The following is a 25,355-nucleotide window of genomic DNA, read 5'->3' as shown; positions in this document are numbered from 1 at the left end:
TTATAAATGTATTTTTCTTAAAATTCTTAATATTATTTTCTTGAATAATAACTATTGTTAAAAAAAAACTGCTATAAATAATTATATTGTTATTACTAGCACATTTATTTATTAAACTAAGTGGTTATTAAACTCGTATATTTCTGTACCACACTGTATTTCTATAGTTTATATTGATTAATCTATACTTTATGCTTACATTTATATATTGTTTACATTCACTTATGGTTGTTTAAATTATTTAATAACAATATTTGTTATTAATATTATTATCTACAAGATAACTGAATACATTTTTATCTTTCAAAATTGTTGCAAAGATTCCTCTAATCTACTTTCCAAATACTTAAATATAATTCTAATGTAAATGTGCTAGAAGTATGCTGCTATCAGTTTCCTAAATAAATAATTTTCTGTTTCTGTTTTGGACAATTGATGAGACACAAACAAACAAAATTAAATACTTACAAAGTCCACTTATTAACTATTCCAATCATAAATAAATGTAATGATGAAGTAGTAATATTTCTATTTTACATTGTATAATGTTAATATCACTACTATTATATTGTATACTATATCATATTGTGTGTAATTTCTGTAGTTTAAACAGTTTTATTGCTGTAAGGTGAATGTTTGCATATTACACACAGTTTACTGTGAATAATATAAACTACTGAGTGGAGAGGAGACAGCAGACAGCGAGTGCAATGCTTTAATTATCAGAGTATTAATGTACATATTAGTAAAAAAAAGATTTACAAAAGATTTACAAAAAATCTTTGTACAGGTTTGCAAACTCTTCTTTTGGATATTCGTGTTTTTACATTTTGTCCCATTTGTCACAGTCTTAAAGTGCTCCTCTGACTTTAAAAGATGCATCAGCATCAATTCTAATCATCTAAAAGGCACAAAAGGCAGATTTCATTCGATACATTTAGCACCTTTGTATCATTCAATTATTCTTCACATAAAGGAAACAGTTGAACTGTAAACCTTAAAGCTTCTATTCAAGGAATTATAAAAAGTCAATTACTCTTCCAATACTGTAAGACACTGTGGTGCAAGAACTTCACATAACAGCTGTTGTTGCTCAGAAACACGTTCATAAGACTTCACATAACCTGTTTTTGACTTCCTCCTCATGTGGACACAATAGGAAGTTTTGTTCCTAAACTGGCCACTGATGTGGAACAGTTCAGCACATGGTTTTCTTTCCACCTCAAACTGTTTATTATCACGAGGATTGTTCTTCAGCTGCTGAGAAACTGTCCGAGGACGGCCTGTGCTTATGCTTTGCCCTTTGACTTCTTCTGCAGCCGGGTCCTTGTGGGCTCGGTGAGGACTAAGGGCTCCTGGATGACCATGGCTTGGTATTTCCTCCCCAGCAGTTCCACCTCCACCTTCTGGCCCACAGAGCACAGCTCCAGAGGCAGGTAGGCAAATGCCAGGCTCTGCTGGCTGCTGTAGCTGTAGGCTCCGGATGTCGTGTTTCCGACCACCTGAAAAGGAGAACAAGACGCGCTGAGTGAGGAAAAACCACAAAAACAACTAAATTAAACTGGATTTGATCTTATGACTTTCCGTCGTTGCTAACCTTGCCATTGTGCCAGATGGTCTCGTTGCCTTCAGGGTCGATATCGTCCGTATCCAGAGAGATGTAGGACAGCTTCCTCTTCAGGCCCTTGGCTTTGATATCCTGAAGGGCTGCTTTGCCAATAAAGTCGGCAGGCTGGACGAACAAAGACACAAACAGCGTGTGTTCAGGTTGTGAACTTATTCCCAGTTAAATAGGAAGTACAACATGATATGTTGGACCTGAGCAGCACGGTTACCTTGTTGAGTTTGATGAAATAATCCAGTCCAGCCTCCAGAGGGTTGGTGTCACAGTTCATCTGTAGGAATCGAAACATTCATCTGATCAACAAAGAACCACGACATAGGCTACTTCAAGGGACATTTTGGGAAATATGCTGATTTCATTTGCTGCAGTGAGTCAAGACATCGTTAGACTGTACAAGATGGGTCTAATAAAATCTGTTGGCAATTACCAATAGCACTGCAAGTGTATAATTTTTACTTTCAATTAATCTGTTCCTTATTCTTTCAACTACTTGATCAGCTGTTGGATCTATAAAGATAATTAGCTTGCTGCCATTGAGGAGGGAAGAAACTCGAAAATAATCAAATTTAAGAAGCTGCAATTAGAGGATTTTTTTCTTTAAAAAATTACCAAAATTAATAGTTGACAACTAACTGATCCAACAGATGCTTAAAAAGTTGAATGTAAAATTTGCAAACAGCAGTGTGTATATCAAAGCTCAACAAGGTTCAAGTAATGTATTATACTGCAAACAAAAACTTCTTTTGTTTATTTAAAATGAATTTTGACTAATAAGTCAGGATAGTTAGGATAAGTGCACCATTTAGTTCATTTAGAGATAACATGCATTTCTTTTGTTATAAATAAACAAAAGAGAAATCGTGTTACTTAGAAAATTATAGAGGCACTGGTTGGTGGATTTATTCTTCAGAGGTGATGCTTTTGCTGACTTTGTACAGTACAGATACAGATTGAAAAGTTGTGGAGCAATATGATAGCCACATGTACCTAAGTATTAAAGCTGCTAGAAATCTCACAGGTGGATATTTCTCGTAGCTTTGGACAGAACCAGGCTGTTTCCCTCTGCCTCTAGACTTAATGCTAAGCTAAGCTAACTATGTAGCTTCACATTTAGCCAAGAGATTTGAAAATGGTGCTGATTTTCTAATCTCACTCTTAGCAAGAAATTGAACAAGGCTACTAGACCCATATGACAAACTATCCTTCTAAATGTCCTGTTTGTGTGTACCTCAGCTCCCCAGCCTCTGAAGCCCTTCTCCAGTCTGAGGGAGTTCATGGCGTACGTGCCGAAGTTGTCGATGCCCTCATCTTTTCCTGCCGCCATGATGGCCTGGTACACAGCTGCCAAGTTCTTCTGGTCAATGTAGAGCTCCCAGCCGAGCTCACCTACACACATGATAATCAATCAAAAAAATATTGATGGCAGGAAAAAAAACAAATTAAATAAAAATATTCACAATAAGTGAAAATAATGATATTTTTGAGATGGTAAGTAAACGCCTCAAAATTTTGACTTCAGAGGAAATGTTAAGTCAAAATTTTATCTCAGCAGCTAAAGTTTAGCATCAAAATCTCATAATTTTCTATTAGTATATCATAATTTAATCTGTGTAAGTCACAATACAGACTTCGTATCTAATATTTCTGTCTCATCATCCAGTGTTTTTGTCTCAGTAAGTCATATTTATGACTCATTATCTCACAGTTGTTAGTGGTAGCTCATAGTTTGACTACTAATTTATCAGTTTGTCATAATTCTGTTTCAGTTACTCATAATGACTTTAATTCTGACATTTTTCCCCTGGTATCTCAGCGTCATTATTTCGTGTGAGCATTTTATTACTCAGACGTAAAATGTCAAATTTTCATCCAAGCAAGTGTAAGCTGATGCAACACAACTAGTTTTCTGTATCTTGTCTAATCTTTGACGTTGTTTTCTTTCCTTAGCAGCTATGTGCTTCTCCGGATTGAGATTTCACTTGCTTGTTCTTGGTTGTCTGCTTTATTCTGTCCAATCTTAAGACAACAACACTCGTAAGTCACAGAGGAGAAAAATACTGAGACTGATAGAGTGGAGTGCTGTTCAGAGGCCAGCTCAGTGCATGAAACTGTTTTGTGTGAACTGTCATTTTTCTTCCCTTTTCTCTGTAACATTGTTGTTCAGCGTTACTAACTGTATATGCACAATCGGCCCATTCCACTTTTATTCAAGTGATTTTAGAGTGGGATTATGATGTCTTTCTGGTCGACCAATGAAGGACTTGATCTGTGAGACAAAAAACCCACAAAGTATACACTACCGGTGTAGGAGATCCTGATGGCCCGGACATTGACGCCAGCCAACTGGATGGTCTTGCAGTGGAGAAATTTGAATCCAGCGTCACTCATATCCTCATTTGTTAGTTTTTGCAGAACTTTGCGAGAGTTTGGTCCTGCAACGCCGAGCACACCTATATCATCTGTGACATTGCTGATGTCGACGTCATATCGGCCCTCTTTAGCTTCACTTTCTATCCACCTGAGTCAAATCCAGAAAGAAAAAAGGCTTTAATATCGCACTGTTAGCATCTCTGCAGATACATTTTTGCTTATTTGACAAAAACGCTCTCTGCCATGAGCTCTAAGCTTCACAGGCGTATTTGTGACCACCAGAGGTCGCTACATAATTTATATTCCCCTTCCCTTCTTCAGGCTGTGGTAGAGTTGGTTACAGTAAAGGAATGAAGATTAATGTTTTAATATACCTCCTCCCGATTGGAGCAAAAGGAGGGGGCGTTGAGTTAGCAGCTGCCGAAAGGTTTTAAGTTTCTGCAGTATAAAACTGTGAGAGAGTTTTATTCAGCACAGCTTGAGGCTCAACTCTGGCCTGGGTGTGGGAGACTGAGAACTGCAGAGCGTTTGCTTATCTGATAACACTATGAGCTCTGCGCAGAGGAGGTAAACACTGGACACACATGTGTATGTCCAAATGTGCTTCAAGATTAGCATATCAAAGTGTATGTATGTCCAAATGTGCGTGTGTGTGCAGTTTTGGCCATTAAGGACTAATTCATTTCTGCTAAAGTGCATGAAAATGCAGCTTTAAAATATGCATTTCTTCTGAATGTAGTTCTTAAGAAAGCAGAACACAGTGCTTCTGTAAAGTAATTCACACTGTTGCAAAGCAGAAGGAAGTATTTAATAAAAAAAATAATAATAATTTAAGTTTTTTATCTTGTTAACATGTCCCCAGAGTGTTTTCAGTATGCTCGATGATATATCATGAATGAAATAAACGTAATGATGAAGCATTTTTGCATTTTTCATGCTAAATTAGCCACTGCTAGCATGATTATCTTGAGTTAGACGAACAGTTGGTTTAATGTGTTTCACCTGAGGTCGTGCAGCTCTGACCCTGAGCCTGTGATGAGCAGGAACTTTCCTGGTTCCAGCTGGGTGATGGTGACCTCAGCATAGACTCTGCCATTGGGGGTCAACATGTGGCTGATATTAGTAATGCCCACCTGAAAACACACAGGTCAAAGAACACTGTTAGAAAGACCATTTGTGCAGCAGTACTGGATCTGGAACCACCACAATCATCATTTTTATTACACACTTACAGCTACAGCAGCTGAACGGTTCACAATGATGTTCATTAAGTATACATGTGTCTACCTTGGGCATGGTGTTAGCGAACAGGCGATCCAGCAGCTTTTGTGAGTCCTTCCCCTTCACGATGAACTTGCCAAAAGGCGTCAGGTCGATCACTCCCACCTTCTCCATCACCAGCCTGCACTCTCTGCCAACTGGTCCGAACCAGTTGGTGCGTCGGAAACTGGGCCTGAGCACAGAACGAAATCAATGATCTCTTTATTTCTGAGTCTATTATTTTAACAAAGTAGCAGCTCTTTTATTGCCAGTTTTTATTAGGTTCACTGTGTAACTGTTGCATGCGTTTACCGTGAAACATGGCAGGACAGAATTATAAACTACTGCTCGCAAGACCGAAAATAATAAAGTGGCATTGGATCGAGCACGGCTCAGGTTGTCAAGTGGGTTGTCAGTTCAATCGCCATCCTTTCCATGTGCCAAAGTGTTCTTGGGCAAGACATTGGAACCTATTTTGCTGCTGATGGCAGGCGCGAGATTGTGTGAATAGGTGAGAAATATATTGTAAAGTGCTTTGTACAACCAAGCTCAGGCTAAAAGGTGCTACATAAGTGAATTTAAAACAGTGCTGCTCGTTTATTATCATACCCTCGGTCCAGGATGGAATTATGACTATATCCGGGATATTCAAATAAGCAGGCTTCAAGATTAGCATGTCAAAGTGTTCGTAACGATAGAGCACTGAGATAAATGTGTCTGTGTGACAAAAAACAGGGGTTTATACATAAAGCAAAAATGGGAATGTTTTAACAAGGTCAAAGGGACAGTTTCTCTGAAGATCAAGAAATGTTTATTCAAATGGAGCTTTATGGTTTTGCTTCAGTGAAATTTCACCTTTGTCGGTGCGAAAAGCCATCCCACCAATAAAAGTTATTTCCTTTAAAGGGTATACAGAGGATGAACTTATGATTAACTAGCTGAGCAGTTCACTTCTGCGTGACAACATGCTTCATGATTTATGACATGATTCAAGGCCACAAACACAGTTATACATAGTATAGCAATGCGATTCTCTTTGATGTGCCCTAATTGACATCACAGTGTGAGAATAACTCAGTGAAGCAGATCTCAGGTGAACAGGTAAGTGACAAACAAGCCAACACATTGCCTTCCGCGGCTGACCGGGATGTGATAATCTGCCACGCATGACCGACGCTCGGGCCTTGAGCCGTAACGATCAACCGACCGTGACTTTGAACAGGCAAAAGTTATTCTTGGAATCAATTTTGGGAAATTTTGTTATGACAAAAACCGTGATTATGACATTATTCTATGACAATAAATGGACTGTTTTACTATAGGTTATATAGGAAATGATTGAGGACTTCGATATTTTATGATTCTAATTCTATAAAGCAGTATGACATGAAGTGGCCAGCACTGTATATTAATAGGAAGTTTCTGGTTATGCGAGCAGCTCCATGGGGATGCACTTAAACATGAATAAATTGGTGACTAACATTCTCAAAATGACACGCAACATTATCATGCACCATCTTAGCTTAGCTTGTTTGCATGCTAACACTTGCGAATTAGCAGCAAACCCAAAATGTACTAACATACGATGTGTAATTATATATACTATAAGGACTACGACAACATGTGTTCAATGCAAGGAAATGCATTTCTTTGCAAATGTGTAGAAACTTCATTGCAGCCAAAAAAAAAGAGGTGATTGTATCAGTTTTTATCATCTAGTTTTATGAAATAAGCACTTTAACAGGACCAATAATACAGAATAAGTGAGGAGGTTTGGGCTGCCAGGTGTGCAGCTGGTTTGTGAAATACTTTTGCATACTATATATGACCCACTGTGCATGCACTCTTTACGTTACACAACTAGCTTGCTTAAAACTTGCAAAACTAGTTTACTCATAATTATGTGTCTAAAATAGTCACATAGCTGAATAGCCTGTTAGTCTGTTGCCTAATTTGTTTTTCCAACATCCTAGCATACAGTGTGGTCTTGCTGAAATCCATTGCAAATGTTCCGATTTCTTAAAATGTACTTTAGGCCAAAAAAGGAATTCCTCAAACACATCAGAGATCACAAAGGTCCCCATAAGAATCAATGTAGTTCCAGTTGACTCACACACATACACAAAGCTTTGTGGGAATAAAGCTACTTTTCTGGTCTACAGGAGTCTGATTGGAGAACTCTGCTCCATACATCTGCACTCGATTGTATCTCTGTAATTCGTGCATGCACACTACTGCTGAGCACTACTGCCCTTGCAGCATAGTCTTGCATAGTAACAAATTTTGGGTTGCATATAGATGTGTGTGGAGGGGTCCGTACAGACTCTGGCAGACCTGCTGGGGTGATGGCGTTTATGTCACCCGAATGCTAGCAGACCCTTGTGTACTCGCATAAAGTATAAAGCCTTGATTAAACTCTAGTGCGAACGAGTACATTGACAGCTGCGGCCATCCATGTGCATGCAGTTGTTGTTAGTACATTACTTTTCTAGTTGGCAAGAGTCCTCTTGGAGGGCACTGTTGCATACATTGGCAATAGATTGTTCTCTGCAAATACACCCTACTACCATGCATGTGCACTATTGTCCAAATTTGGGCTGCAGACTATCATAGACTTGGGCAGATGACATAAATTTATGTCATACAGACACTCACGTACTCGCAGATACAAAAAATATAAGGACCAATTCATGCTTTCCTCGTCCATGTGTGCAGACCAATGCAGACTAGTTACGAGAAGTCCTGCACAATTTGTACCAAATTTCATGGCAATTCATTCAATAGCTCTCAAGATATTTCCCTCAAATCCACAAACTATAACCTTGTTGTTGTGCTAGACCAAAGCCAGTAGCATTAATCTCCCGGAAACCACGAGTGTTTGTCCAAAAATTTCATGGCAGTCGATCCAATGCTTGTGGATATATTTCAGTCGGGACCAAAGCTGCAAAGACGGCTAAAAATACATCATAGCACCAAAAAAAAAATAAAAAAATGGAAAAGGAAAGTTGCATTGTAAGATTTTGACTACGGATTTTATATTTGTACAAACTAAGACATCCATGTCACAGATATGAGCCAAGTATGCAGCTACAAAGAGGGCCAAATGGATTGTAGGCTCCAGGTTTGGCAGGATTCCACACACTCGGCAGATTATCTCAGGAAATCACCGACTGTGTGGTTTAGAAAAAAAGACTCGGATCCTGCATGTGCATCCACATGTGTTGCTGAACGATAGCAGCTGTCCTGTTCTTTCAGTGGCGTCTAAATGGTTGTCTTGTGCTGCTGCTTACAGTTACTGGGGCTGTTCAGTGTGTGACCTGAAATAACTGTAAGGGCTGGGAGGGAACTCAGCACGTCCTCCCATTTTTACTCAAGAACAGTATGTCCTTATTCTGACAAATACATTCACCAGACAGGAGTCTTTATTGCACACAAAGACACCATGTGTATATTGCATGTACTCTCAGGAGGGGTTGGGTTGCTAATCTATATCATTGTACTCATGCATCATCAGTATATACATTGTCTTTGACCGCAGTGATGACAGGGCATTGTAAAAACAAGAAAATAGGAATGAGTGATTGCTGGTTAATTACAGAACCGCAGCAAATATATGTTAAGAAGTAACAAAAGCAAAGCTGAAGAACATTTTGTCCAAATGATTATTTCAGGAAATGACCACAAGTAGTTGACTTTGGCAATCAGACAAACAGACACCATTGCAAATTTCTGGAGAAGCCTTACTTGTATCCAGTGTCGTCTCCAGGTTTGTAGAACCAGTGAGGCTGTTCCCAGCCGGCATGAAAGCCCATGGACCCTTTGTCCTTCAGCAGTTCATAAACACCGCTTGTCCGGGAGGTTGGCCGGCCAGCAAAACGCTCCTCCTTGGGGTAACCAACTGGACAAAACCAACATAATGAGTTTTACTGACAGTAAAAAACAGAAGGTTTTGTCCCATGAAAACTGACAGCAGTGTAGTCATCTTATGTTCTTCTTACCCACATTGTTGTAGCCATACGACTCTCGAGCTTTAGCGCACATGAAAGGCACATCCGTCCACTTGCCGTAGCGGTTGGGGTCGCATTCAATCAAGTCATAGGGAGGCTCGCCATTCATAATCCAGTTACTCAGGAACTTACCCATTCCACCAGCATGGATAATTCCATACCTGAAAGCATAAAGTCCAAGCTTTGAGCAAGAATCAACTCTCATTTGCTCAAGTGTAGAAACACCACTCCACTCGGGCTACAACTTGCAATTATGTCTAATTTGGTCAACCAGCCAATGTTTACAAGTTCACTGTCATAGAGGCATAAAGAAACCATTTTTCTCTTGAAAAATTACTCCAAAAATTAATCAATTATCAAAATAGTTTGTGAAAAATTCAATAGTTGACCAACTAATTGAATATTTGATTAATTGTTGCAGCTCTAACCCCCACCCACCTCATGTGAAATGCCAACCTGAACATCTGTAATGTCAACAAATGTTTATAGTGCAACGTGGAAATGGACTTTCTTACTCCTAATCTGTGCTGCAATCAAAAAGTTCTGGCGCTGTTTGTTGTGCCGCTGTTTCCAAAAGCCAACAAGGTGCATCAGGAGCATGGATCATTGTTCCAAAATTTACAGGGTTGCATCCCATGAATTTATCTCCCAGTTTCAGACTGTCACAGTCAAAGTTCTACTGTAACATCAGGTGTCTAAGGAAGAAAACTTGGCACTAAAGACCTGAACTGGGGCATGTGGGTTCTCCAATGTACCGGGCACCACAGCATATGTTTTTTGGCCACAACAACCGAATTGTTGCTTCCTACAGACTGTACTTGTCAGATTTGGCTCCCTCGGATTTCTTTCTCCTAGCCAAAATGAAATTCTAGTTAAAGAGTCATCATTTTTATACAGTTTTGGATATTCATCAGCCATCACAGATGCTGCTTGACATGTTGACATAATGGGACTTCCACGGAATGTTACAAGTGTGGCAGGAGCACTGGGAGCAGTGTATTGTGGCACAACATGACTACTTCAACAGAGATGGCAGGCAAACTTGAATCAGGTACAGTTTTGGTATTTATAGGTATCAGTTTGAAACCTTCTGATTGAACCTTGTTGTATTCTTGGTCCTACATTAATTTGCTAAAGAATTATGCTCTATATCTTAAAACTACAGTCTTCAACATTTATGGACACAGGAAGCATGCCGTGATAGATCAATAGCAAGTTATACAACTTATAGCTATAAGCAGTCCTTGTCTGAAATGTGCTTATGAATGTACAGTGTCACTGAACCACTTTGATACTGAAGAAACCTTAAAAATGTGATCATCTCCAGGCAAGTTCCACAATCATAGTGTCTCTTCTCAGACGTTTGGATGCACTGCGGGTGCCACAGATAATAAAAGCCTGGGAAAGTTTAAGTTTGAAGCAATCAGGGTTTGAAAGTAAACCTCGACGAGTCAACCACGAGATCAATGCACTGAACTAAAAGAACTTACTTGTGTTGTTTAAGAAGACCTACCTGCACCTGTTCCTTTCACTGCACGCAAAATTTTTGCCCGAAAAGATGCACCTCACAGTTTGAAAACTCCTGATTTAATACACACCCGAAGCCAATGGCAGTCCAGTAGTTGGAAACTCCCTGGTGCGGTCCAACCATGGGCAGCAGGTCAGGGGTGTACGTGATTGGTCCAGACACCGTGTTAATGATGTCAGCTTTCTTCAGCACAGGGACCATCTCCATGGCCATCTCAATGTGCTCCATTATCCTGTCGAGGTCTGACTCAAACAGCTCCTTCCCGAAGCCTGAAGCAAACCAGACAGGGTAGATGAAGGAAAGGAACATACAGCTGTAAGTAACCCTCTGAACTCCAGGCTGGGTATCTTTTGCTTTTGTCACATTTTAACTCACCATGGGCTCATTTTTTACAGAAATATAAAGTCCTGCACCTCCATGGAAAGACCACAACTATGGCTAGAAATACAAAGAACTAGGAAGTGTCTTTTGTGCAGTATGACAGTTACACTGCCGTATATCTTGCAATATGCACGTTGAAATTGATGTAAATGGATTTAACTGGGCACTTAGTGTTTAGGTGTCCAGTTAAATCCCTGGTTTTGGAATCTCAAGGGTTAACCTTCAAGCATTGCAGAACTAAGCAGAAATAAAACAAATGAATCATTCTTAACAGATCCTCCAAGGCAAACAGACCTGGAGGTACACCCTCTCTGACCCACGAGTCCTGCAGCACCATCTTCTCCATCTTCTCATACGGGCCAAACAGCAGGCCGTCTCTCTCCTGACGCAGGTAGTAGGAGCCCTCCAGGTCCCTGATGACGGGCAGCTCCGTCTTCTGAGCCTTCACCTCTGGTACCGTCGCAGTCACCACGTACTGGTGATGCACCGGGATGGTGGGGTGTTCGAACCCAATCATCTGGCCCACCTCGCGGGCCCAGAAACCTGAAAACCAATGAAGAGTGTATTAAAACAAGATAGAGCTGGCAATCATATGGGTGATACTGATGTGTTGATGGCTACTTGAAATGGAACATGTTTTGATCATATTGTAGCTTCTATTTGTTCAGTAGCTGAGCGCTAGATGAGAAGATGGATGCCACAATCTTATCTGTCTGGACATAACAGTGGAACAATCTTCTCATCTAAATCTCAGCAGGGAAGTGTATTTTCCAAAATGACAAACTGTTCTTTTGAGGCTGTCTTGCTTCCAGTGTATGATTCGATGGAAAACTGGCTGTAAAACTGGTAACATAATGTCCTCACTGAGTTCTCCGTTGCATATACGTTTTATTGGACCAATAAAGTACAGTTGATCTCTCCTGGTGGACAAGCAAAAGTTCGATGAATGAATCTGTTTGGAAGCAAGGCACCACATCTCCTGCAACACCTCCTTTCTTTTTCATTTGTTAGCTACAATTAAAAGTAAATGATGAAATAAACACAGGATTTTACCAGCACCTCATAAATTACACAGGACAGGGCGCATGCACCATCCTGCGATTATAAAGTTGAGATGTAAATGTAAAATTTCCCAATTCAACCCATGCAAACATGCAGAAATAAGCACAGATGCATACAAACAACGAAAATAGAAACCCAGCAAACACAGACAAAAAGAAAAAAAAGCTGACAAGTGTAAATGTGAAAATGGCACTGATTTAATGTCAGCCACAAGAAGCTAAATTAAGAGTCAGACCACAAGGACGTAATGTAGAAACATGACAGCATTTAGAACCTAAACAAAAACAGGGGCTGAGAAAGTCCAGTGTATGATTTAAGAGTTGAACCTGGATTTTACAGTCTGTATACCTGACTGGCTCCAGTGGTTAGAAACACAAGCCGCACTATTATTTCACAAGTTTCCGAAAGAAACCCGACACGAAACGGCAGTAAGCCTCAAAGGTTTACAGTTGTGTACATTATGTAACAACAGCAGTTTTCCCCTCATGTTGTTTCAGCCAGTGGTAAGCAAATGATATGAGGCTCAAGTCACCTGAAGAAATGTGAGTGTACAACTCTAAGATCCAAGATTGTGATAATCCTTATCTAATGCAAACTCTTTCTACTTTAAAAAAAAAAAACTTTAGGTACGTAAAGTACAGCACATCCTGGTTCATAAATCAACAGCCACAAAACAAATATGTTGTATTTTGTATCTGTCAGTTGAACAAGTGAAGGATCAATATTCCACTCAGTTGCTGTGACCTGAAGTGTGAAGGCTGCAGTCAGCTGGTGCACTTAGACCTGCTGATCTCTGCTGGTACCTTCAGCAGTGTGTCGGAAAAGCACATTTTTGTAACAGCGCTCTTTCAAAATTTTTGCATTCCAAACTATGATAATCGTTGTCAGCGCTTTCAAATCTGCAGCCTATTGACATTGAAACGTGTATTTGTAAGCCCTATGTGAACTCATGGATAGATCGGGGTTGCATACACACAATACCGATAAGATCACAGGCTGTTTATGCAAGAGCTGGGTTGCAGAGGAGCCTGTTTACCACATGCCAGTACATAGGGCTGAGTCATTGAATTACCGAGGAAAAGTAGATGAATGGAGTCAACAAGTTCACCAAAATAAGGCACCCTTTAAAAACAAGGCCCGCTTTGTTCACATCAGCCATCTATGCTGTTAAAGTGTTTCATCTATTTATGGATGTAAACTTGTAACAACCAGAACAATTTGTTCATAATGTCACAATAAAATCAGTGATTTATTGCATTTACTGTATTTATTGCACAGATGTTTTTTTTTATGTAGTTAGCTGGTGTATGTGGAAAGATTTTTAAAAGGAGACTGACGTGCTCAGTTAGCCGAAACTCCTTCCCCAACACAAGGGAGAGAATAAAAACTACAATGTTATCGAGTCATAAAGCAAGCACAGAAATTGAAGTTAACCAAAAGTAATGAGTAAACAATTCACACTGTCAAAAGTAATTTGACATATGAACTAAGTAAACGTATGAATTCATTATCGTATGCCATCTAACTAAGATAAATGGTTGGAATAATTAACTTAAAATCAAGGATAAAAACCCTAATAATAGTTTGACTGAATTAATGGATTATTGGTTCAAATATCTAGCTAAACATAATGGATAACATCCTATTTGATATGGAGGAAATAGCTAGTTAAAGGTTTTAAATGAATGGATAAACTGCTAAATTAAAATTTTGACACATTTGAAAAAGTTCGCTAAAAGCAGTGGATAAAAAGTCTAATTAGGGATCTATAAGTAATGAATAAACAGCTAAGTTATTGGATAAACAGGTAGAAAAGCCATATATAACTAGACTAATGGATAAATTTTTGAAATAGCTATAATTAATGTGCACACAGCTGATAACTGTTAGCTAAAAGTAACAAAAGTCCAAATGTTGATCGAAAAAAAGTTTAACTACAAAAACTTTTACAATGGACAAATAACTGAAATAGTAAGTAGGTAATGAAATATTGGTCTTAATAGTGAAAACAAGTAATGGGAGTTGGTAATTGGATAAACTGCCTAAGTAGCAAATTGTTAAACAGATAGAAAAGTTAGCTAAAAGTAATGAAAAATGGATGGAATAGTCAGTAGTAATGGATGCTAAATGCTAAATATCAGTATGATGTGATATAATAATGGATATAGTGCTGAAGTAGTTGTCTGATAAACTGACTGAAAAGTCAGCTAAAAGCAAGCTAATAGTAATTAACAAACCATTGAAAATAGATAAACGTATAAATTGATTAAAATAACGCATTAATGGGTCAAACAATTATCATTTAGATATAATGGATAACAGTGGAATATGGCTGAAATAGCTAGCTGAAAAAGCTTTAAAAAAAATACTTAGTTAAAATTAAAGGATAAACTGCTGAATTAAAATGGATGAGCTAAAAGTAATGAATAATCAGTTTAACGAATAGATAAACTACTTGAGCTGCTGTATACCTAAACAAAAAATGGTAGCGTACAGTAGGATAATGGATAAATGTTTCAAATAGATGCAAGTAGTGGACAAACAGTTGAAAATGGTTTGCAAAGTAATAGATAAACCGTTTAAAAAGTGAACCAAAAATCATATAAACTGCTGCAGTTCAAACAGTTATCTAATGGATAAGCAGTTGAAATAGAAAGTTAATGCTAATGGACAAACCACTGATATAAAATGTGATAGATAAACAGTTAAAACACCTACATTTAACAGACACAAGTTAAAGACAAATAATTATCTAAAAGTAATAGCTAAATGGCTGAAATGTCAATTCTATGCTATTGAAAAAGAACGCAAAGTTCACCAAACCTTCTGTAACGGTTTGTACTTTCCTATAATTAACAGTCCTATACAGCACTGAGTGCAGGGTGGACCACAGAGAAAAGACTGGAGTTGAATGGTTTGGGATTAATTTGGGACCGAGTTGAATTTGTACGTTTAAGATAAATGTATGTGTTTACAGGTTTCTAAGTGTGAAAAATGTAGTTTATTTTCAACCACAGTTAAAACATTGCCTCCCTTCTTCAGCTCACACAGCTGATACGAGGAAACTGATCCTGTGGGGTCACATACCAGAAAACACGACCTTTGACTTTAATTTAGGCTCCCATTGATCATGGGCGTTAACTTTATTGGAAAAAGGGGGGCTCCAGACTTCCTTACAGCTTGCAGAGTTTCAGTGAACTGAATCTGTGAAAATTACACAAGGGGGAAGGCAGATGCTGGCTGGACAAAGAGGAGGTTAGATGACGCCCTGCGGAGGCGTCGCAAAGGACTGGGAGAGATAAATTCTAGAAAAAAAAGAAACGGCCTAGAAGGAGCACAGAAAAAATCTGTGAAGATAGTTGGTGTTATGCAATCTCCACAAAGCAGCCACTTGTGGGTTTTAAATAAAATGTGAGCACAATGCATGAAAAAAAAAAGAGGCTGAGGTGGCTGTTGTTTCATGGGAGTTTTTTTCTGCTTTTCTGTGTGGGATGTTTCAGGACGACATTTTAAACTTGCTGCTTTCCCATTTGGGTTATTTCTGCAGCCCATAAAACTGAGGCATCTGCTGTCAATCTTAAAACCACTAAAAAATACAAACAGAAAAGGGCAACATGCTTTAGTATAGGTTTGTGGTTGTACTTGCCCACATTTATCCAAACAATACCTACAACAACTGCATAACCATTGTGAGAGAAGAATGCATGCAAACATATAGGTACCATTTCTTTACTGAAGATCTAATTGGATCAGTACAGCTAAACCGCACACTACTGCATACAAAAAAGGAGCATCAGCAGCAGCAGCAAAAAGCTAAAAACCTTCTGTCAGGAGGTGTGCATGTCCTGCTGCTTCAAGATTGGATGAAATCTGAACTATTGGCCTGTTTGGATTGGCTGTCAGACACAGTGAGGGCAAAAGGCCAGCAGGGCCACAGCACAACTGGCTTCAGCCAGAGTACAGAATGTGCAAATTCAGGGAGAAAATATGGAGCAAGTAGCTCTGAATGCAGCTGTGGAACATTTGTTCTGCTGTAGCTTCATGCTCGAGTGCATATTAGAACATTTTGGGGGCAAAGTCTTATGTTCTCATGTGAATGCACAACCAGCTCATTTTGAATTGTTACTGCAGAAAAAGGGGGTGACGAATGCAAAATGTCCATGACCTACATACTGCTATTTGTTTCGCAACGGTCTCCACAGGGGAGAACAGACTAGGGGAAAAAACTGAGGCAAATTCCTGAACTTTTGCCAGATAAACAAGCAACAGCAGCAGGGATGAAAGGAGTCGTTGCCAACAAAATCCCCCCAGAACTGGTAGGACCCAGTTCAAGCCAAAACCGTCTCCCCTGAAATCCCCCGAGCTGTAGTCTGAGTGGGCAAAGGTCTCCCACTTTGGAGAGGTCACTGATAAGATGTGGTGGAACAATGAATTGTCATGCAAATGCTAAACAACTAATAACAGTGTGTGTTTGTCTTTCTCTGTTAATTTCATGCCTCTATTTGAACTTGTAAATGCCATGTTTCAGCGGGGAATCAAAAAAGTAATCTCTGTTGCTGGGCTCTCATTGTTGCATAATCAAAATTTCATCAGAATGCACTCGAATTATTATTTGAATGTTGCTGCCAAACTGTGGAAAATGATGTAGAAATAGTGACTGAATATCTCAGTTAGTTTCAACAAGCTGTATTTAAATAAGTGAATGGAAATGGTTCTGATGAACATGAAAAACGATCATGGTCAGGTGCAAAAATTGCAATCAAATGATTACACACGAATAATGACAGGCCTGGCTGCATGTCTGACAAACTTTTAATCGAGCCAAAATTGGACCAAAGTCGCCACTGTCTCTGGCTTTAATGCAAATGTTCGAGCACAAACCTGCAGCGTTGACGATGCGATTGGCACGGATTGTTCCATGAGGAGTCTGGACGTCCCACTTCCCATCAGACGTTTGGCTAAGGGCAGTGACGGGGGCTGGATTGTAGATCTGAGCCCCGTACATACGAGCTCCGGCGGCCAGAGCCATAGTCAGAGAGTACGGGTCGATGTGGCCGTCGCCGGGGGTGTACAGACCAGCCAACACCTGAAATTATGGCAACGAATTCAACATGTAGCTCGTCATGAACAAAGAGCTGGTGGTGAAGCATGTATGTAAATATAGCTGTATAAACTGACATGCTGAAGGTCTAACAGTTAAACTACGTCAGACTCTTGAGGCTGCAATGTTCATCACCATACATGCAAGTACTCAATATCAACAAACGTCTTCTTCTCTGGATCAATTCATTTAAGAGATTTGTGAGCAATACTATACTAAGCGGATTTCATGGCAAACTGCCGGATATTGGATTAATTGAAGGGTCTTGGGTGTGAAAAGTTGACATTTTGTCCTCCTACGTGTGATCCAAAATGGAAAGGGTTCTTCCTCTGAGGGGCATGAATGTACCTCGTCAATTACATTTTGATCCTTTTAATGCACAAATGGTACTGTTGGACATGTGATGGTGGACCAAATATCAGGGATCAACAACAATGCTCTGGGAAACAATATTTAGCTCTGGATCCAACTGACCTGTAAGTGAGCCTCAGTTATCTTACTTTGAGTTTTAATCTGTTGTCTCTGGGCTGAATTAAAAGAGGCACACTGAGGATCACATGTTTTCATACGTTATAGTAAATCTATATTGTATTGCACAGATTGAACCACTGAGCAGCAGACTGATGAACACAGTGAAGTTCTCCTCCTTAACAAAAGTGAATTATACGTGCAATTTTTAGCAGCTCTATCAAGACATTTTATTTACTTTTTGATAGAAATGTGCCACCCCGACTGTTTGCACTGGCACTTACACCTTTTCAAGCACTGAATAATTACATAAAGAAGATGTAACTGATGCTAAATAGCAACCATTAGATGTGGTCCTAAGAGGTTTTTTAAAAACTTTTCATCTATTAATCTTCTATCTAATCTTCTAACTCTTGGCAAGAAAGAAAATAAGTCGCAAACTTTTTAGATTTAAACCTCCGGGTAATTCAAAACCGGCAATATCTGACTGTAGAGGTTTAGCTGAGCTCTGGATAAGCGCTTCATACGCTATTCTGCTTTGAGATTATGAAATGTACAGACCGGAGCGTGGGAAAGCTGCCAGCCACTGTGGCGGATGATCATTATAAACAGCTTCATTAAGGACATTTTATCACCAATCAGCCCGTAAATAATCCACATGGACATACAGACCTTGTCCATATTAAGCAGAGGGAACAACTCTTTGACTTTTTCCGGTCCGATCAAGTACTGCTCTGTCACATGCCAGTGCGTGCGGGTCATCTGGTACCTCATCTCGTCCACTCGAGCTGGTGTTGAAGCGATGCGGACACTGCCAGGTGTGTGCAGACCCACAGCCTGCAGAGAAACACAGCGTAAAGCGATGCACACACCTATGGACTTCAAAGCTGTGAAAGGTGAGCGAGGTACCTCACCTGTCCGGTTTCAGCCTCCAGGGTCTCGTATAGTTTGATGCTGTCATAGTGGATCTTCTTCACATTGATGCCTGGATGGTAATATGTGGTCAAACCAGCCTGAAACACAAACAGTGGCACATTAAAACTCTGAGCCCAAAAACCTGTTGGTGGGTTTGAAAAGCATGTTATTTTTAAAAAACAAAATTAATTCTTCCTAAAAATCACCAAAAATACACTATTTGTCAGAGCCATTAACTGTAAAAATGGTCTAATGTCACCACAGTCTATGAACTACTTCTAACAACATGCAGTTCCATTAGAAAACTTAACTAAATCTAAGCTTAAAATGGTAAAATTTCATCAAAATCACTGTATGTCTCTATTAGAAATCCGCCAAAATCGAATTGTTTGCACAAAGAAGATTCTGTTAAAAATGAAAAAAGATTTAAAAAATAATCATCAGTCTGTGTCACAACACTGAAGCCACTAATAAGTTGCCAAAAGTTTAGGGACTTTTCAGTTGAACTTGCAGGCCGTGTTCGCACAGACCAGAGGAAATAAAAGTCAAAACAAATTGAAAATGTAATTAGGTAAAATCCATATTATGTAGAGTCACATTTTTTTCCAGAATTGGTAACACCTGTGGTCACTTGGAAAAATATTGTACAATTTTTGTTAAGTAAATAATCAAAGAAATTAAACCTTTTTTCTCTTTTAATAATTCCTGGCATTTTACCATTGTTATACCTGCACATGAGCAGAAAACTCTCCTGAACTGCTTGGGGTTCAGAAAGTTAAGCTGTAAATACAACAGAGATGTTGCAGTCAAACAGCCAAAAAAATTTTCCTGAACACTTTTCCTTGACCTCCATGGAAAATGATGTCAGGTCGAGGAAAGATGTGAAGGTAACCGAATAAGGATACAGGAAAAGACAACTTTGGGTCTTTACAGACTCTGATTGCATTTACACTCCGTAGACTGATGGTGCAATGAGCCTGCTGTGGATGATGCATCATCTCCTGTTCTTTTGTAAAAGCATGGACTTGTGTATATATGCTGAAGGAGATAAGAAAGGAAGCATAGATGCCACCTTTCCTTTGCATTAAGAGAATGTGACCAGGTGGCTACTAATTTGGCTGCTGCGTAGATACTTCTGGGTTGCTTTACTCAATTAAGAACCTTCCAAGTAACTTTGTCTGTCTGCTGTTTAGTGCTGAAGTGGGTGAAGTCACTTTGAAAGAAAATTATGGGCTAAAAGCGGGTAAAGAACACCTTAAAGCTAAGGAAAACTGCAGCGTTGGGTGATTGTTTTCTGTCAGTTTACGAGGTACGCAATGGAAAAGTTCTGTAGCCGTTACCATGTGTGAGCAGCAACTGTCACGTGACACTGTGCTATCAACATCACAACCTGTTCAATGTATGTTTCAATGACCACTGGTAGGAAGGTGCACACAGGCTAAATCAGAGACAGATTGAGAGCAAACACTTCACTCTGTCCCAGTCAGCAGGCAGGATGATCCAACCTTCATGTGGAGGATCATCACTGGAAAATATAGGTGGTCTGCAGCTACTATCCAGAGAAGAAACAGCTGTTTTCACCGTGAAAGTCAAGACCTGACTTGTTTTCCTCAACACTGCACCACAAATTTATCCCCCCGGGTTGGACTATCAAGGCAGAGTTCTCCTGTAACATCCTGAGGAGTCTGAGGTGGAACATCTGGTGCAAACAACCCAAACTGTGGCATGATGATACGTAGGTGCTCTGATGCACTGTGCACAAAGTCACACATGTTGATTAGACACTGTTTTTTTTTGCCACAACACAATCTTCGATTTTCCTGAAAATTCTTCCTCTTCCTCAAAATGAAGTTCAAGTTGAAGGGCTCCCTGTTTGGCAGAGGAGATTCTGCATTCAGAGAGTGTTACAAGTGTTGCAGGAGCACCGGGAGCGGTGTATCACTGCACAAGGAGATCCACAGACATAGCTGTCCAATTCAAAACAAGTTTTTGACCTTTATAGGAACAGTGTCAGAATGTTTGGATCAAACCTTGTAAAAATATTTATTGCAGCAGCAGCTTTATGCCCTAAGAACATTCAATTACCACTTTACACTATATCAAACAGTGAACAAAAGAGTTACAGATTACTTCTACTAAAATCAGTACCCAACCTTTATTACAGTCCCTCCCCTTTAAACTGACTCTAGCTCATTAAGAGTTTTAAAAAATGTAGGTAGGTTTCTCTGTGTACTTCTGTTTCCTCTAACAGCCAAAAAAACATGCATCTAAATGAATGAACACAGCACATCCTTCTTCTCCCCCCAGTGCATGCTGGGATAGGCTCCAGCACCCCTGATGAGGGGAGTAACTCAAGTTCCCCCTCTGACATGGCAAACATGTATTTATAGAAGAGAGAGTGGAGCTAGTAAATGAATGACGGACAGTGTGGGAGTGCAAGTGGGTCAAGACCTCGAATGCCTTGAAAACTTATCCTGGGACAGCTGCCCTCGATGGAAACGGTGCAACTGTGTGGAGACGCAAGAAATGGCCGTGAACACTGTCACTAAACGGGGCTGTCGAGGAAGAGCGCCTCCATATTTGAGTTTTCTAGTTGCATCAAGGGCTTAGCAGGTCGTTACATGTAATTCACAGGGTATTCTTTGACATTTAAAAGCTGCCAAGCTGAATTACTGCTTTGATTTCTTTCAATAATGATCAAGAATATTGGGGCATTTTGCATTCATGTTTCACAACTATTAAGTAAACACAGATCGGGGGAGAAAAAAACAAAAGAAAGTTCGGAAATGGGGCTGAAATGAATGAACAATATGAATAATTGATTAGTTGATGCACATTTTAAGCAACATTTCAAGCTAAAATTCTAAATATTTTTCATTTCCAGCCTATTTATTCTGCGTATTTGCTTGTTTTCTTTGTTTCATAAGAAAATAATCAGATATTTTCACAGTCAAAATGAGATGAAAATGTAAAAAGTGTCTTGTCATAAATGAGAGAAAATAAAGAATTTTTTAGGTTTTGGACTCTTAATTGGACAAAACACACAATCTAGGGTCATCAGTGTGGGCTGATGTAACAACAACTAAGAAAACAGTCAAACAAAATGAATTAATACGGAAAATAAATGCTGGTTGCTGCTGTAGTTTTATGTGATTGTAAAAAAAAGTATGCTTGGGGGTTTTCTGGACTTCTGCTGAGCTAATTTGAGAAATTTGATCACATAACTTTTAGGGTTTGGTAACCAAGATGACCACAATCACTACTTTTCTGATATCTGGTATTTCATTGAGGATTTCTTGTCATAAATGACAGGAAATTAGAATATTTTTTTGGGTTTGGGACTCTTAGTCTGACAAAAAAGTAATAGAAGATTGTGAATTTGTGCTATGGTTGGTGGAAAATAATAAAACAAAATGAATCAGTGATAAAAGAGATTTTTTTTAAAGTGAGTTTTTTTTTACTTTTTCTGAAATTAAATCTCTTATTTCATAGATAATAAAGGTAATCATGTATTGGAGACTCTTATGGTAACATTGATGTGTGGAAAAACAGAACTTGTGCCAACATATGCTGCTGCTGTGAAGACACCACCTGGCCCTTCATGGACACTGGGACCCTTCACAGCAGCCAGCAGGGTGTTTGTTCTCAGATAAAAACTATGCAGAGTTGTGCAGACGTACAGCGTGCCAGGTGGATCCAGCCGTCAGCTCAGACTTCTCCAGCAGCACCACGTCCTTCATGCCAGCTTTGGCCAGGTGGTAGGTCAGGCTGGTGCCCACACAGCCGCCGCCAATGATGACCGTCTCTGCAGTGTCCTTCCACCTCTTCCCCAGAGCTGAGGCTGCATCACTGCAAGAGAAGTCACTTCAGGTGAACAACTGCAGCTCCATGCATTGCATTCAGTGATCTATTTACAGAAAGCAACAGCTATTAATGCTATCATACCTGCAACTGGAGAGCATGCTGAGCACAGAAGGTGGCATTCAATGACATGAAGTGTAACAGCTGCATGTTGCGTAAAGTTTTGCTGCGTAAATGACCACCTCTGCAGCACTTTGTTGTCGCATGAATACATTTAGTCTCAGCAAAACGAGGCTTTCTTGTGAGTAAAGCTGAACCATCTCACCTCTCCTCTGCTTGTTTCCTTGAAGTGCAGCAGATGGTCCTCAAAGGAAGCCGAGCAACTCCTCGACACGCGGCTAAACCTCTGCGCAACTGTGTCAGGTTTAATATTCGAGCCATATCTGAAGAAAATCCAAAAAAACAACGTAAAAAACTACAAAAGCAGCTCAAAGCATTAGCAGCCCCCCTCTCTGTGGACCCCTGTACTACCCCGCGTAGTTACAAATATCCCACTTTTGCGCTGACAGACGCTTTGGCACGCCCACAGGTCGAGGACCAAGTAAGTACGAAACTTTACCCAGATCGGCCCTCAGCCAGGTTAACGCTTTGTGCGCCGGCGCTGCACATGTAGGTCACACAGCAACTGCAAAAAAAACAAAAAAAAAAACTTTGCTGTGAAGAATCGAATAAATGGATCTATTGTGAGCAACAGGAAAAAAAAAACAGCAATCCAGAAAGACTACAACAGCTCCTAGAAGATGCGTTCAGGTGCAGCAGTGGCACTGGTATTTGGGCACGTCATCTGGAAACCATATGAATACATAGAAAATGTAGTCTATCTAGTGTTTACAATATTTAAGTCAGGATCAAAGTGCTGGACCAACCAACAGCGTGGGTGCAGATATCAGGGGGATGCAGAGAATATATTCTGCTCAGCATTCATTTGGAAAAATGCTGTAATGTTAATGATAGATGTAAACAGGGATGTTCTTTCTGTACTAGCATTGCACCCTCAAAATATGAATTATGAGTTTATTCAACCACTGAATGTACACTATGCTCATAACGGTGGAAGAATTTTTGTTTTCAGACACATTCCTCTTTTTATTTCTATTTATACACATCAGTGATCACATTGTCCAGGTGCAATGTCCCAGTTAGCAGGTGAAACACATTCTGACTTCTGATCTGACTGACCAGTGGGACGTCCTGCCCACTGACACCATCAACAAGCTGGTGGACAGTATGCCACCTTAACGCACTGATCCATGTCAGGGGTGGCCAGACTCAATACTAGTGACTGAGTGACATTTGTAAGAGTAATATTGAGCATTCTGATGCATGAAATCCCCTCAAATGTGTGTTTCCTGTTAAATTGACCAAGGTTGAAAAATTAAACAAAACCCTTAATCCTATTGTTCAATACCCCCAATTTAGTTTAAGCCTGTCTGCACAGTTTGCAAAAGTTAATTGATGTTTAATTTTTACTGTGATGTGTATTGTATGTATATTGTGAAGTCAATAAAGTTTTAGAAGATTTACGCTTTGTCTATCAAGAATAAATCGCATCATCACAATCATTTCATGAGAAGAGGTTAAAAAAAGAATATTTTATTCCAACTTTATGGGCAACAGTGTACTATTGGTCAGGCTTAATCTCATCTGATGCCAGAATTTTTTGTTTTTGCTTGAATAAATAAAGCATTTCCAGATTTAAAAAATAATAATAAAATAAGAGGCACAAATTGGTGCATTAAAATTCATGCTATGTGGGAAAATTAAGTGTTGGATGCTCCAAATTTTCTAAAAAAGTATATACCAGCCCAAATTTGTGAAACTCAATTTATGCAGTAACAGTGCAGTACAGTAACACTCATGCAACTCACATGTTTTCTACAGAAAGATCATTTGTGTCCAAGTTGTGTCAGAAGAGTTGACCTGTTCAATCCAGAATGAACAGGAACATTTATCTCTGACCGGTCCTTGAGCCTCTGGCGGCAGCTCAGCCTTTAACCTAACTGGAACAGCTGCAGCAGGTTTGAACTGGACATTTATGCTGATAGCTGGTTTATATAAACAGTCAAAGGAAAGGGGGAGATGTAGTTCTGAATTTGTTTGTTTTGTGCATGCAATGATTAAGATCCCACTATAAGGAGAGTGGGAATGGACAGCAGGGTGTGGATCAAATCACACATGTCATTTGACTGAATTTACCAACTTTACTGATCTAATGATTAACTCTAATGATTAAGTTCCAGAGCTGGAATTGAGACTGGATTCTGGACTTGTGTTGAAACAAAAATCAGCTGAAACTGTAGTGTATATATATGTGTGTGTGTGTCTCAATGAGAATAGTTGATTAAGTTGAACTGGAATGGACTGACAGAATAAAAACAAGCACAAAGTGTGTCAGCAAACATTGTGCACTAGAAATAACGCTGTGAAGTTACGCAATAACATGAAGTTCTCCCTCTTTCTCATGTGGGACTGCAACAGACTAATGAAAATTAGCAGTCTACAATCAAATATTGTCTCTGATACAGTTGTAATCTCATTTATAAGGAGCTCTGTTGTATCTGGATTCATTTTACAGAATGGTAGCACATCAAGAGGAGCTACTTCAGGTTATTTATCTAGTGTGGAACTGTTAAGCGGGAGGGTTAACCACCTCCGAACAAACACTATGTCAGAATCAGCTGTGTTTTTATTGCTCTTTCCATTCTGCTGACGTTGCATGAGTGCAACACACAGTATACAACAGAAGTACAGCCCTGTTGTCATGGTTATGAAAAGATC

The 25,355-nt window shown here is 39.5% G+C and overlaps 1 protein-coding gene across 2 annotated transcripts in view; it reads right to left on the bottom strand.

The window, feature by feature from the left end:
- Positions 1–697: 697 nt before the first annotated feature.
- The window catches only part of dmgdh (dimethylglycine dehydrogenase), a 31,845-nt gene continuing 7,187 nt past the window's right edge, over positions 698–25,355 (bottom strand). Inside the window, exons 2-17 of one of the 2 annotated variants that reach the window (XM_008288580.1) lie at positions 22,843–23,027; positions 22,397–22,565; positions 18,716–18,814; positions 18,474–18,638; positions 17,114–17,318; positions 11,465–11,713; positions 10,860–11,058; positions 9,253–9,422; positions 8,999–9,152; positions 5,282–5,447; positions 4,997–5,127; positions 3,925–4,142; positions 2,853–3,010; positions 1,836–1,895; positions 1,598–1,732; positions 698–1,502 (exon numbers count right to left, since the gene is read on the bottom strand). In XM_008288580.1, the coding sequence (XP_008286802.1) occupies positions 1,290–1,502; positions 1,598–1,732; positions 1,836–1,895; positions 2,853–3,010; positions 3,925–4,142; positions 4,997–5,127; positions 5,282–5,447; positions 8,999–9,152; positions 9,253–9,422; positions 10,860–11,058; positions 11,465–11,713; positions 17,114–17,318; positions 18,474–18,638; positions 18,716–18,814; positions 22,397–22,565; positions 22,843–22,958 (2,607 nt within the window). In that variant the 5' untranslated portion in view covers positions 22,959–23,027 and the 3' untranslated portion in view covers positions 698–1,289. Of the gene's footprint in view, positions 1,503–1,597; positions 1,733–1,835; positions 1,896–2,852; positions 3,011–3,924; positions 4,143–4,996; positions 5,128–5,281; positions 5,448–8,998; positions 9,153–9,252; positions 9,423–10,859; positions 11,059–11,464; positions 11,714–17,113; positions 17,319–18,473; positions 18,639–18,715; positions 18,815–22,396; positions 22,566–22,842; positions 23,088–25,355 lie in introns of those variants that run through there. The other variant, XM_008288579.1, reaches the window with a different exon arrangement.

The sequence above is a fragment of the Stegastes partitus genome, unplaced genomic scaffold, assembly GCF_000690725.1.
Source record: "Stegastes partitus isolate 25-593 unplaced genomic scaffold, Stegastes_partitus-1.0.2 Scaffold566, whole genome shotgun sequence".
NCBI classification, from domain to species: Eukaryota; Metazoa; Chordata; class Actinopteri; family Pomacentridae; genus Stegastes; species Stegastes partitus.
The sequence above is the reverse complement of the archived record's forward strand: the minus strand, read 5'-3'. Positions and strand labels throughout refer to the sequence as shown.